This window comes from Ceratotherium simum, chromosome X (genome assembly GCF_057802395.1).
Source record: "Ceratotherium simum simum isolate JZ-2026a chromosome X, ASM5780239v1, whole genome shotgun sequence".
NCBI classification, from domain to species: domain Eukaryota; kingdom Metazoa; phylum Chordata; class Mammalia; order Perissodactyla; family Rhinocerotidae; genus Ceratotherium; species Ceratotherium simum.
Window position 1 is genome coordinate 119,022,424 of NC_141940.1, and position 14,520 is coordinate 119,036,943.

General features: G+C 42.3%; 1 protein-coding gene across 4 annotated transcripts in view; it reads right to left on the reverse strand.

Annotated features, from left to right (window-relative positions):
* The window catches only part of EGFL6 (EGF like domain multiple 6), a 64,185-nt gene that overhangs the window by 34,211 nt on the left and 15,454 nt on the right, over positions 1 to 14,520 (reverse strand). For all 4 annotated transcript variants that reach the window (XM_087426500.1, XM_087426499.1, XM_014791106.2 and 1 more), the window contains exons 2-3: positions 9,245 to 9,357; positions 2,717 to 2,809 (exon numbers count right to left, since the gene is read on the reverse strand). In XM_087426500.1, the coding sequence (XP_087282626.1) occupies positions 2,717 to 2,809; positions 9,245 to 9,357 (206 nt within the window). The remainder of the gene's footprint in view (positions 1 to 2,716; positions 2,810 to 9,244; positions 9,358 to 14,520) is intronic.

Below are 14,520 nucleotides of genomic sequence, written 5' to 3' on the forward strand. Positions count from 1 at the left end.
GAAATATACAATTGAGATACTTCTGCCTTTAATATTGTCCCAGGCAGCCAATGACAGATGGCGACAGCACAGCCTCTTTTCAGTTGTTATTATTTTGTGCGGCTCCGCACTGGCCAAATTGTCTTGGTTCATTCCCTTCTAGAGGGAGTCCTGCCGGGCAGCTGTTGGTGGTGAGGTCGTAGGACAATATTTAATCCTATGTACAGATGTTCAGAGGATGTTGTTAAATAAGAAGGTTGTGCAACTATGTATACAGATTGATATCAAACTTGTTAAAAAAATACATAGAAAAAAAAGCCTGGGAGGAAATGCTCTAAATGCTGATAATGGTTATCTCCAGGTGGTAAGATTGAGGGTGACTTTCTCCTCTGTGCTTTTCAGTGTTTTCTAAACAAATTTTAAACATTAAGAATGAGTAACTTTTTTATTAAAATAAAAAATGATACAGAAGGAAAATAAAACTTTAAAAGCGATCATGGGTAGAGGATCTTGTCCTTGGAAGTGTTGTCACATGGGTGCCTCATGTCTTAACTCCCTCAAGGAAGATATAGAAAGGAGAAAAGAACCAAATTCCACGTAAGATAAACATTCAGCGTGGCAACAGGCAAAGCCTATCCTTGAAAATAAAGCAGTGGCTGCTTCTGCCTCTGAAAAGATCCCTATATGGGGGTTTTCCGATGCCCTAGCTGGACGTTTGAAACCCCCTTCTCCACTGCTTATCCCCTCCACTTGACCATCTCCCCCCATGGATCCTAACTGCTTCAAAAGGGGGAATTGAAAAATGCTGACTGGACATAATGGGAAAGCCAGGAATACCCCATCACTAGGCCCTAACTCAGAGGTGACTCACCGGTCTCTTGGAAGCAGTATTTTTGGGAACGCCATCAGAGGGTTGAGGCCTGTGGCCACTAATGGATATATATGGACTTTGATCAGGCTGCCTTGGGGCAGGGCGGCTCCGGGGGGGAAGACAGACAGTCCCAAACCTGAGCCAACTGGACCACTCCCTCAATGTTAATATTTTACTGGGACTTGAAAACCAGCATGAAAAATATCTTCTCTATTCCAAATCTCTCGAGAAGGTATCTTGGTACAGAATCCAAGACATATGGAAAAGCAGATTTTCTGGTGTGAAACCCCTGCTAAGGGAGACAGCTGAATTATTACTTATAGAGCATGATTCTTGCCGCGCCTCTCACAAGCAGTTGGAGGCAGTTCTAAGCAGCACCTTAGGGGAGCTGGCCTCTATGTTGGTGGTAGGACAGAAGAGATTCAGACATTCCTCTCTGAGGCTGCAGGGCTGGCAGCTCAAAGAAAGGCTATTTCAGTGTCTGCAGCTAACCTCTGGGCTTGGCAGCTAGGGCTGGAGATGATAGCGTGGAGGGGGTGCCTGCCCTTCTCCAGAGCTTCATTCTCCCTCCTAGAACCCTGGCAGCCTTTCTTAAGAGCAGCTGAACTTGATTGGCTGCTCTTTGCTCAACTGCATTAGAGGACTGAGGACACTTTCTTAATTATTGCAGGGTTCTTCACGCCAGGGTTTCTTACCCTCAGCACCGTTGACATTTTGGGCCCGGTCATTCTTTGTTGTGGGGGCGGCCCTGTGCATTGTAGGATGTTTAGCAGCATCTCTGGTCTCTGCCCACTAGATGCCAGTAGTAACCCCTCCAAATGTCCTCAGACATTACCAGATGTCCCCTGGGGTAAGGTGTCCAGATATAGCAAATAAAAATACAAGATGCCCAGTTAAACGGGAACTCCAGATAAACGACTAATACTTTTTTAGCATATGTTATGTCCCATACAATATTTGGAACATACGTACACCATAAAATTACTTGTTTTTTACCTGAAATTTAACTCTAACTGGGGATCTGTATTTTATTTGGCAACTCTTCCTGGGGGACAAACTTGTCCAGATTGAAAACTACTGTTCTTGATATTATAAATAAACTCTTTAGTATCTTCAGATAAACAGCCTATGACAAAAGTCATAAACTGACTTTTAAAATATGTCAATCACAATAAAAATATGCACGTTGTTCAACCCCAACAATTCCATTTTTAGATATTTATCCTATAAAAACACTCAAGGGTGCAAGGACACGATAGAGTGATGTCTGATTTAGCATTGTTTGTAATGGCGAAAAATTGGAGACAAGTGAAACGATAGTGGTTAAATAAAGTATTTTTTACATAAATGATAAAAACATTTGACTAGGGACTAGGACACAGCCTTAAAAAGTATGAGACAGCTCTGTATGTGCTGACATGCAAAAACGCCCACGAGAAATATTGATGTCTGTACTACTATAGAAAGGGACTGTGGGGATGGAGGATAAACTGTAACTATGGTTACAGTAGGGACTGGGGATGGACACTCGCACTTTTTAATTTATATCCTTTTGCATTGTTGGATTCTTTCAGTAAAAAATATGCATTACTTTGGTAGCTTAAAAACACAATAAAAATTATTTGTTTAGAGGAAAAAAGGCCTTTTATCTGGCATCTTAACAAAAACGTTGGAACGTCTTTTATGTTTTTCTAGAAGAGATTGATTGAAAAAATCTAGCCCTGAAACCACTTTCATTTGAAGATTTGAGTTAAAATCTATGAAATCCTGAGCACTATATTGTGTCACAAATCCCACTGCAACAATTGAATTGCTTCTGAAAGCCCCGGGGGGGCCCGTATTACGCCCCCGGTCTGTAGTACTGACCTTGACCGCAGGTTTTCCCGGTGTATCCTGGAAAGCACCTACATTTATTTGGTCCCACACACTCACCGAACTTGCATCTAGGTTCACACGTAGCTGCAGAAAGAAAAGATGTTTTGAAGATAAAAGAACAGGAGTAGTTAGCACGGTGAAATGCACGCACGTCAAACTCAGCCGCCTTCTCTATGGCAGAGAAATCCTTGAGGACATGTAGAGGACGATCTGTTTCCTCTCTAGCCTGTTTTCCCCTTTAAGATACCAGAAAGTGTTGCTTGTGAACTAGATCACCCTCCACCATCCCTCCACCCCAACCAGTGCAAGTTCATTGTAACTTTGCTTAGCAGTGCCATGCCTCCAGTGACATTCAAAGAAAAACAAAGCCTTGCAGGCCACAGTCAGCCAGTTTTGCATGTAAACACAGACGATTTAATAAAAGAAGTATAATGTGTGAGCCGGAAGAGACTCCAAAGTCCCTCTCCTTCTTTCTGTTGCTTGCCTCTTTTTTCTCTTCCATATTTTCTCCCCTATTTTTCTTTTGGATGATCAGAATCTTTTTAATGCTGTGAATTATCAGTCAAAATGAACAAGCCACAGATTGGAGGCAAGGAGGCACTCCGTCCAGCCTTAAGGATGGGAACTAAAAGCAAGATGCTGCTGCTGCTGCTGCTGGCAGCAGGACAAAGGTAGGGTTTATTTTGCTGTTTTATTCACTTCTGTATCCAGACACCTGACACAAAAAGACACTCAATAAATCTTTGTTTGATGAATGAAGGGGTGGGAGAAACAACAAGGATAGGATGTTTAACGGACTGGGTTGAGGGCAAGAAAAAATAGTCAAAGATGATGGAAAGTTTAAGTCTAGCTCATAGGGAGGAGATAGGGAAAAAAAGCATTAGACAGGAAAATAGGAAAACCCAAAGAAAAAAGAGGAGAGAGAGAAAAAATAATCAATGAGAGAGAAAGGAGGTGTGTAGGCAATCAAGGGCTCTCAGCAGGTTCTGGAGCTACTGGGAGCTCAGGAAATAGCCACAGCAGGAAAGGATGACTCAGTAAGTGCCCAGGAATGCTGCCTACTTCTCTGCCCATTGACTCCCTGGCTCATATTAGGTCTACCTCTGAGCAAGTCTGTTCCTAAAGACCTCAGCATCTCCCTCTTCAACCTCAACCCTATCTTTTGTTAATGTCACCATTAATTTCTCAGTTACCTGGACTCAAATCTCAGTCTTCTCTATTTTTTTCTTGTCCCTAATCATTATAACATCCTGTCCCTGCTTCTACCATCAATTCATTCATTGAATAAATATTTATCTAGCTCATAGGAACCACTTTGCCCACAGATATCTGGGAGAGTGTACTGAACCCCTCTCTCTCTGTTTTCCCCATCACAGCCTGTGACGAGTGCGTGACTGATGCAGGGGTCTAATGGCCTAGCCCCTGGTTTCTGGGCAGGACAAACTCTGTGCTGCAATTAACATCCCAGAGCTCCTTGTGGGATCAGGCTGAAGCTAGACTTCTCTTGAAACCACATCTTTGCCTAGCTTCTTCCCCTGCTCCCTCACTTCCTTACAGATTTTCTCCTGAGAGCACCCCTCAATAGAATATTTATTTATACAAGAATCCCCTTTACAGCTCTGTTCCTAGGAAATCTGATGTCAGATACGACTTTAAACTGATATTCCAAAAGGAAAGCTCTGATCATGCCATGCCTTGCACAGAAGTCATCAAATAATCTTTATTGCCTCTTGAATACAGTACAGGTATCATAACCATGATCTGGCCTCCATCTTCTGCAGCCTTAGCTTACTCTGTTCGCTCGACATAGGCAACACTATGGTCAAACTAGATTGTCTGCTGTTGTCTAGACCTACCCTTTGCCTTTTGCCCCTTCCTATCTATTGTTACCCCACCTGCTGTACCCTTCTTCCACCCTTCAGTGGTTAATATCCTCTCGCTCCTTCAAGGACTACCTTGCATGGCCCCTCCTTCCAGATGCCTTCACAGATTTCTCCAGCCACATGTGAACTTCCATTCAACTTTGAGAAATCCACAGAACTTTGGCGGGCTTCTCCCTTGAAATTGATCAGTTTCCATTGTGGGAGATCAAGATTTGGCCACCCTGAAATATATCTCTTTACCTTGATTGTTTTCTCGGAGGGACATTTGACCTCCCCCACTAACTGCCTAAAGAATTTGACATAGTAACTCCTTCCTGGAACAGATCTTCTATCTGATGGCTGTAATATAATGTAAAATAGATGTTACAATAGGAAAGGCACCAACAAGCCCATCTTATCGGAAGTTCTGTCTCTCTGGCCACATTCTCTAGGTGGCCCTGTGAGAAGTTGCCAGACAAACATTTACATTTATAGGGGAAATCTCCATTTGTAAAGGTATCTCCCTCTCTATATTGGGAAGAGGGGGGATGACCTCATTTCTAGAAACTTATCAATGTGGAAAGTGAGGCCTTAAATCTGCAGAATAACCTTACTCTTGTTTACTGTGCTTTAGTGGTAATCTCCTGTAACTGACTCCCCCCACCCCCAACATCCTCCTTTGTCATTGGCCGAACATGGTATTTAAGACTAGAATTTCTGCTATTGTGTTGAGAAACGCAGTGTCCCTGGTTTCTCCCATGTATACATGTTATTAAACTTGGTATTATTTTCTCCTGCTAACCTGTCTTGTTAATTATTTGGCCAGCCATAAGAACCTTAAGGGAAAGGGCAGAGGGGGATTCTCCCTCTTCCCCCACACCATCTTATTAAATAATTAGACATATATTTGGCTTCTATCATTGACTTCTATTTACTGCCTGATTCTAAGTCCCTGCCTTCAGAACAGGGACTTAAACATTCATCTTTCTTTCTCCTGCTGCATTTAATAGTGTCGTGAACATATTAGATACTCAAATAGTTTTGAATAGTAAATAAAGTAATAGCTGTAGAACTTTTAACACTGAAACATTTTATGTCTCTGAATAAACTATAAGTGAGAAGGTAGGGGAAAAAGCCTTCCCAGAAAAATTCTTCCACTTTTGGAGACAAAAGAGATCGAACTTGATTTCCAGCATCTATTTTGTCATGAATATGTACCTGGAGATACAGCTTTAAGTTCAGATGTTAGAAAAATAAATTTTTTTTTTAAGCCCTGAAGACCTTTGATTGTTCCCTGGAAAGTTATTTTCAATGCAGTCCAGATAGGAAAGCCCAGGATAAATGCCAAATAGAACATAAGAGAAATGGTGAATAATACCCTTGCCGCTATAAGGTCAAAGCTCCAAAAAGATGTTTTCAATTTACAGTAACTTTGGATCTGTGATTTGAACAGGCAATCCACAGCACAGGGAAATTCAGTTTAGGTCTAAAATGGTCTGAGGTTTAAGTGTGCTTTAGATAAAGTAAAGCTCTCTTGTTCAGTTCTCCCTGAAACGCTTCTATCTGTAGCTTTTCATTGGGCAACTCTATCCCACCTCGCTAAGTGACATATATTTGAAGGTTAATGATATCGAGGTGAGCAGAACCTGCCCAGGGAGCAGATTTAGGCAGGGCACGGGCTAAGATCTAGAAAGCTCCAGCATTGAGGCAGGGCCTCTCGAGGAAAGAAGGGTGGTTAGATGGATGGAGGTGAAGGCCTGGGCGGACTGGGACCTCACAGGGTAGGGTCTGACTGCTTGTTCGGGCAGGTTGACATGTGTGGTTGTCTCATTACCATGCAGCCCACACTCTGGCTTAGAAATCAGAGACCTGGCAATCAGGGACTAACCACCCTGTTATTTGGTGCTTCAAGGAGCATATGACTTTACTGTCAAGAAGGACCATGCAAATTGGATATAATACAATACAGATTTTAGATATAAAAATCATTGCAATGGTATTAACCTGAACATTTGACTGGGGCAGAGGGGGTGCTGACAATCTCTTCAGATTGCCAAATGTGCACAGTGAGCATCTTGCTTGAAGGCTCTTGCACTTGCTCTTTAAACATCTTGCTTTAAATTCTTTCATGCCTATGGTATTATACCGTCTACAAAAGCATTGAGAATGTGACTGGCTGTATGTACCGTGGCCAAACCGCTCTGATCTAGTTACAGACTAGCCCTTCCAGAAAGCAAAGCTCACCCTCATTTATTCACCAGAGACACGCCAAGTTTTATGGCAGCAGGTGCTGAGATTCGTGCAACTGTAAGAGATTCCAAATCATGCGTCCCACGTGGTTTTTGCCCCTTTCCACCTGACTGACTTCAAATAAAAATGTGTCATGTTGTGTCTAGAAAAAGAATAAAGCGACATTTAATTTCCCCATCACCTGGTGCTTTAACGGACAGAAGTCGGCAATGAGAGTTATCGGTCCTTTCTGAATCAAGGGTAATTTATGAGGTATTTTCTATGTGTCCCAGGTAATAAGCACACCCTTTAATGCTTACACTTGTGGGAGATCAAGATTTGGCCACCCTGAAATATATCTCTTTACCTTGATTGTTTTCTCTGATGGACATTTGACCTCCCCCACTAACTGTCTAAAGAATTTGACATAGTAACTCCTTCCTGGAACAGATCTTCTATCTGATGGCTGTAATATAATGTAAAATAGATGTTACAATAGGAAAGGCACCAACAAGCCCATCTTATCAGAAGTTCTGTCTCTCTGGCCATATTCTCTGGATGGCCCTGCAAGGAGTTGCCAGACAAACATTTACATTTATAAGGGAAATCTCTATTTGTAAAGGTATCTCCCTCTCTGTATTGGGAAGAGGGGGGATGACCTCATTTCTAGAAACTTATCAATGTGGAAAGTGAGGCCTTAAATCTGCAGAATAACCTTACTCTTGTTTACTGTGCTTTAGTGGTAATCTCCTGTAACTGACTCCCCCCACCCCCAACATCCTCCTTTGTCCTTAGCTGAAGATGGTATTTAAGACGAGAATTTCTGCTATTGTGTTGAGAAACACAGTGTCCCTGGTTTCTCCCATGTATACATGTTATTAAACTTGGTATTATTTTCTCCTGCTAACCTGTCTTGTTAATTATTTGGCCAGCCATAAGAACCTTAAGGGAAAGGGCAAAGGGGGATTCTCTCTCTTCCCCCCCACACTCTTTACCCTCTGCAGTAGGTATTACTCTCTTCACGTTGCAGAGGAGGAAACAGCCTCAATGAGCTTACCTACCTTGCCCAAGGTCACCCACATCATTCTAGTTCTCAAGACAATGCCCTTGATCATGACACTATAAATCTAATCAGTGTGAGGACCCACCATTCTAATTGACAAAATCCCAGTGGACATTCTAACTTTCTTTATCTAAGTGGGCAATTATGATCTTCAAATATTTTTTTCTAGTATCTTCATACTCTTATCATCTCATCACAAGGAAACTGTGATGGTGGAAGGTTTTGCATAATATGGAGCATGTAGGAGCAATATCAATGTCTTCCAACGTTTCATGAAGTTTGGATATTATCAAGTTTGGCCCTCACCTATGGTCTACCCAGATATTTTTGAACCAGCTAGAGAGGAGGAGGTTGGGGCAGGGACAGACCAGCAAAAAGAAGGTAACATTGTTATTCTTAAAAGTAGCTAACATTTTGTGCTTTACAGTTTATAATGCAACATGCTCCACACCAACGCCTAAAGTGTATGGGACACGCAGTTGTGTGTTTATCCCATTTAACAGATGAGGGATTCCGGTTCAGGCATATGCCACCTACTAGGGACACAGGGACAGTGAGACCAGATTCCTGCCCTGAAGGAATGCACCCCAGGTCAGATAGTCAGCTAGGAGGAATGCGGATTTGACTCCTCTACACTAAGTGTCGGTTATCACAGAAAGTCATATAAAAAACAAAACACCACAAAACTTTATGCAAATCCCTGTCCTCCTCAACGCCCTTGAAACTATCAGAGGCCTCTCTCGGAGTTCCCAACACATGGTCTGAGAAATAATGTCTAAGGCAAATTATGGTTCCTTAGTTTGAAATTTGTACAAAAGAATCAGAAAAATACTTAAAATCTTTGCATATATGCATGTATCCCTTGAAACCACCTGAAAACTGGCACAAGGGACTTTCAAAATCTGAGTAACAAAACTATAAAGTAAATGGCTTACTTTCTTGTTTGTGACTAAAGCCTACTGGTTGGGTGATTCATAATTAAAAAGTATATTTCATTAGAAATCAGTTGGAAAAATTATAATTAGAAGGAAGTATTTATTGGCCTATTTTTGCCCAACTCAGTGTCTCCAGATTAAAACAAAAACAATAACAAACAACCCAGTCACAGTCACTAAGATGGCAACAGAAATAATTGACAAGGGAGGTCTCCTAAAACAAATCACGTCGAGGGTGATGGTGTCAGCCACATTTTGGATGGGAAGAGATCTCACAGGAACCCGGAGCTTGTGTGTGGGTAGTTATCCATGTCACTCCTCTGGGGAACCCACTGGCAATTTGCTGACAGCTTATGGTGTTTCAGACAAAAACACAAAGACTCTGGCCTACTACTCGAGCACAGGGTGGTCTGAGCGTTTACAAAATTACCTTCACAGACTCCCTTGCTGCTCCTTCTCCAGCCATAGCAGCAGGCCAGTTTAGTTCCATAGCGACAGAGCCCAGGCTGGAGCGCGGATGCCGACAACCCATGGTCCCGCGGACTGCAGATAAAGAGCCACATGTTAGTATTGAGAAAACAGAAAGAGCAACAGAGACTCTTGGCTGCTAGTAAATGAACAGGAGAGATGACACTTACCTGGTTAATTTCAATAAACTTGCCGTAAATGCTAAATTAGATTTTGAAAACCTGAATTTTGGGTGGCCAGCCTTTGCTACCATCCCATGCCAGCCCTTCCCAATAATTAGCGTCATCCATTTCCTTCTTCCTCAGGGTTAAAAGAATTGGGTTACATAATCTATAAAACTAGGGCACATGAAAGTGGCCAAAAGTTTATGTTTCCAAACCTCAAAGAATGTCAGTTTTCAAATCTGCTCTGTATAGACACAGTGGCTATCTGGGTTTGTGTCTGTTTCAGTGCTGAGTGTGGCAGGCAATGTGACTCCCTGGCCCTGTGGCTTTGTCCCAGACAACAGCGCCGCACTTTTACCACATTGGCCACCTGGGAACCACTGAACAGACTGGAATCTCCACACACTATAGACAGTTAAGAGCTGGAAGGGCTCTAGAGATTCTTCAGCGAAGCCCTCTCATGTTACAGTTGAGGAAACTCCAGCCCAATGGAGTGGTGTCACATCTCCAGCAGAACCATGTGTCAGGGATTCCAGCCCAGGGTGCATTCTTATTCCTCACGGCCTCCTGGAAACACAATTTGCTAAACTCTTTAACCACAGAGCAGGGATCAGCCAATGTTTTCCATAAAGGGTCAGATGGTAAATATTTTAGGCTTTGTGGGCCATACTCTCTGTCCAAGGGCAAAAGCAGCCATAGGCAATAGTAAACAGATGGGTGTGGCTGGGTTCAATAAAACTTTATTTATGGACACTGAAATTTGAACTTAATGTACTTTTCACCTGTCACGTAATAGTATTCTTTTGATTTAGCTTTAACCGTTTAAAAAGGTAAAAACCATTCTTAGCTCACGGGCCACATAAAAACAGAGGACCACCCAGCCTTGGTTTGTAGGTGTAACCTGCTGATCCTTGATCTGGAGGCCTGAAAGAGTGAGCCCTGCCACAAAGTGCCCTTAAGTATGCCGAGCTACGGATGAAGCTCACTGCATATTTACCTACTTCCTGGCCTAGTACTGCACAGGGTTGCCACCTGATTCTGAAGAAAACACCTGAGTTGTATATTTTGTGGAGGGTTGGGGTTGTTTCCTCGTGCATATTAAGTACACTGTAAAGTTTCCCCGGCTCTTTCACAGACAAGGAATGCACATTTTACCATGTGCTTTCTGCTGCAGGACTGACTTTTATGCAAGTTAATAATATCTTAGTCAAGGTCAGGAAGTTAACAACCTTGCAGTTTTCCCTCGTGGTCTGCCTCTCCCACCAACTTGGTTAAGAGCTACAAAGAGACGGTCTGGGGCATTTCATTAACTGAGAACACCAAGTGCAAGGATGATTTTATTATTTACTTTCTCTTGAGGGGAACTTTTTTTCATCCTCTAATGAAATTCATTTTGGGGATTTATTAAGTCATTCACTCAATCATGTAGAACGGGGTTTTTCAACCTTGACTTGACTGATACTTTGGGTCAGATAAATCTTGGTTGTTAGGGGCTGTCCTGAGCATTGCAGGAAGTTGAGCAGCATCCCTGGTCTCTGCCTATAGATGTCAGTAGAACTCACCGCTCCAACTGTGTCAGCCAAAAATGTCTCTAGACATTGCCAAATGTCCCCTGGAGGGCAAAATTGTCCCCTGTTAAGTACCACTGCATTAAAGTGAAACATTTATTGAGCACTTGCGGTATTCCAAGCACTGTCTGAGGCACAAAGAGTGATGAAAAAGACCCGATCTTTGCTCTCTTAAGTTCACAGTCTGTTGTAAACAGATACACTACAGTATAGGACAGCATGGTAAGTGTCATTACAATGCTCTCAGGAAGGGTTTTGACTGAGAAATAATATAGCCATGTGTCATAATCTAATCTGGATATTACTAACAATTCTGCAATGGATACCATAATCTTTTTTTTTTTTTTTAAAGATTTTATTTATTTATTTTTTCCCCCAAAGCCCCAGCAGATAGTTGTATGTCATAGTTGCACATCCTTCTAGTTGCTGTATGTGGGACGCGGCCTCAGCATGGCCGGAGAAGCGGTGCGTCAGTGTGCGCCTGGGATCCGAACCCAGGCCGCCAGTAGCGCAGCGCACACACTTAACCGCTAAACCACGGGGCCGGCCCGGATACCATAATCTTGACCCAGTCTGCATGTAACTAACAATTCCCAAACAAGAAACCATGGCCTACCGAACATAAAGTGTCTTGAGTAAATAAGTGCAGGTCCAAACACAGTGATGTACTTAAGAATCTTTTTTTAGCATTTTAAAAATTGAGATATAATTCACATAACATTATTTTAAAGTATACACTTCAGTGGTTTTTAGTATATTCACTGTGTTATGCAACCATACCACTATCTAATTCCAGAACATTTCCATCACTCCAAAAAGAACCTGCATATCTAATAGCAGTTACTCCCAATTCTCTTCTCCCTCCATCCCCTGGCAATCACAAATCTACTTTTTGTCTCTGGATTTGCCTATTCTGAACATTTCACATAAATGTAATCATATGCTATGTGATCCTTTTGTATCTGGCCTCTTTCACTTAGCATGTTTTTAAGGTTCACCCATGCTGTGGCATGTAACAGTACTTCCTTCCTTTCTATTGCTGAATAATATATCCATTGTATGGACAGACCACATTTTGTTTATCCATTCATCAGTTGATGGACCTTTGGGTTGTTTCCACTTTTTGGCTATTATGAATAATGCTGCTATGAACAATTGTGTACAAGTTTTTGTATGGACACATGTTTTAATTTCTCTTGGGTATATACCTAGGAGTGGAATTGCTGAGTCATATGGTAACTCTATGTTTAACTTTTTGAGGAAATGCCAGACTGTTTTCCAAGATGGCTGCATCATTTTACATTCCCACCAGCAATGTATGAGGGTTCCAATTTCTCCATATTCTCACCAACACTTGTTATTGTTCACTTTTTAATTACAGCCATTCTAGTGGGTGAGAAGTGGTATCTCATTGTGGTTTTGATTTGCATTTCCTTGCTAGCTAATGATGCTGAGCATCTTTCATGTGTTTATTGGTCATTTGTGTATCTTCTTTGGGGAAAGGTCTATTCAGGTCCTTTGCCCATTTTTTAATCGGGTTAGTTGTCTTGTTGTCCTTAAGATTTGAACACAAAGATTGAAACTAGTTGGTAAAAACAGCTATATCCATACCTCAGTGAATAAGGCAATGTAACGTTGTCTCACCCTGCAAAAATCTCTTCCACCTAGATCCTCAGAGAGGCAGTTTCTTGACCATACACGCCTATAATAAACCTTGAGTGCCCACATCTGTTTTCTCTTCCTTTAACAACATGGAGCTGATGTTTGGGGAGCAGAGTGGAGGTAGGAACTAACTTTGCCTGGGAAAGAGGAGAAAGGTGTCACAGGAGAGGTAACATTTGAGTTGGATTTAAAAAGAAAACATGGTGAACAGGAAAGCTATATGGGGGAAAATTCTTCCTATGGGATTTTAATTCTATATTTTTATAAGGAATGTGGAATTCATTTAATCAGATTCCAGTCTATCAACAAAACCATAGAGATGACCTGCTAACTTCTTGACTGCAAGTTTTCAAGCAATACACTCCCCAGCTCCAATAGGAAGGGCTTTACCTATTTCCTGTTGCCAAAAACCCAGCTTAATTCTCAATAGGGCAGCAGTATCTATTGAGCACCGTGCTAGGTGCTAGGGATAAAGAAATGAACATGGCAGACAGGGTCCCTGATAATGAGCTTTTAGACAAGAGGGTGAGGGTAATAGAGGCACTAAACGTATTCAGCCAGCCATAGCAGCTTAAAGCAAAGAAACATAATCTGGTCAAAGGGATCCAAGATGTTCTCTCTAAGGGTACAACCTTTAAGTGAGACTGAAGATGAACAGGGGTCAACCACATGGAGTGAGGGAAAGAATATTACAGGCAGAGGTAACAGAATGAGTGCAGGCTCAGAGGTAAGAAACACCATGCTTGTGCTTGAGGAACGGATAGAAGACCAGAGGATTGGAGCAGAGGGAGGAAGGAGTCGGCTGGTGGGAGATGAGCCTTAAGAGCTGGGCAGGGGCTACAACATGCAGCATCTTGTGAGTCAAGTTAGGGCTATGGGGCCTTACAGTCTAATGGCAGTGGGACAACACTGAAGTATTTTAAACAGGGAGGTTATTTGATAAGATTTTCTTTTAGAAAAATATTATCATGGCAGCAGTCTGGAAAATGGACAGAATAGAAGCAGGGATACCAGTTGGCTTAGAAGAAAGAGTCTGGTTACTTGGACTGGTACAGTAGCAGTGGAGGTGGGGAGAAATGGAATCAAGGTGGAATCAAAAGACTTGGTAATGGATTAGAATCATTCATTCATTCAGTCATTCAGCAAGTATTTATTGGGCACCTACAATGTATCAGGCACCGGGTTAGTCTCCAGAGGTTCAGCAGCAACCAAGAGGGACATAAGATCTCTGCCCTCATGGAGATCATATTCTGGTCAATTGGATGTGGAGTGTGAGAGGGATGCATTATCGGGTAGATGGCAGTGTTGCATTTCTGGAATGAGGTGTATGGATGGAGGAACATGTTAGGGAATAGGGTAAATGATGAGTTCTTTTTGGGACATGCTGATTTTCAGGGCTCATTAGATGCACAACCAAGGGGAGAGGTTGAGTAGGAAGTTGGATATTTGGGCCATGAGTCCAGGAAGCAGGACTGGATTTGGGAGTCATCTGCAGGTAGTTGGTTACTGAATCTATGGGAACGGATGTAGTGTCAGAAGACAAGTAGGCTTAGGGTAGAGCCCCAAGGAAATCAGCAGGTGAGAGGTGGGCCAAGGAGAAGGAAGATCCAGAAAGAGACCCAGACAATGCTCAGAAAGGTAAAAGGAACATCAGCTTAGTATGGTGTCAAGAAAGCCAAGTGAGGAGAGTGTTTCTAGAAAGAGAGCAGGGCCAGCTCTGATGTTGAGAGGGTGTATAATATGGTGGTTAGGAGTATAGTCTCCTTCCTGAGTTTGAATCCTGGCTCTACTATATATTAACCTGCGACTTTCAGCAAGTTACTTCACCTTCCTATGCCTCAGCT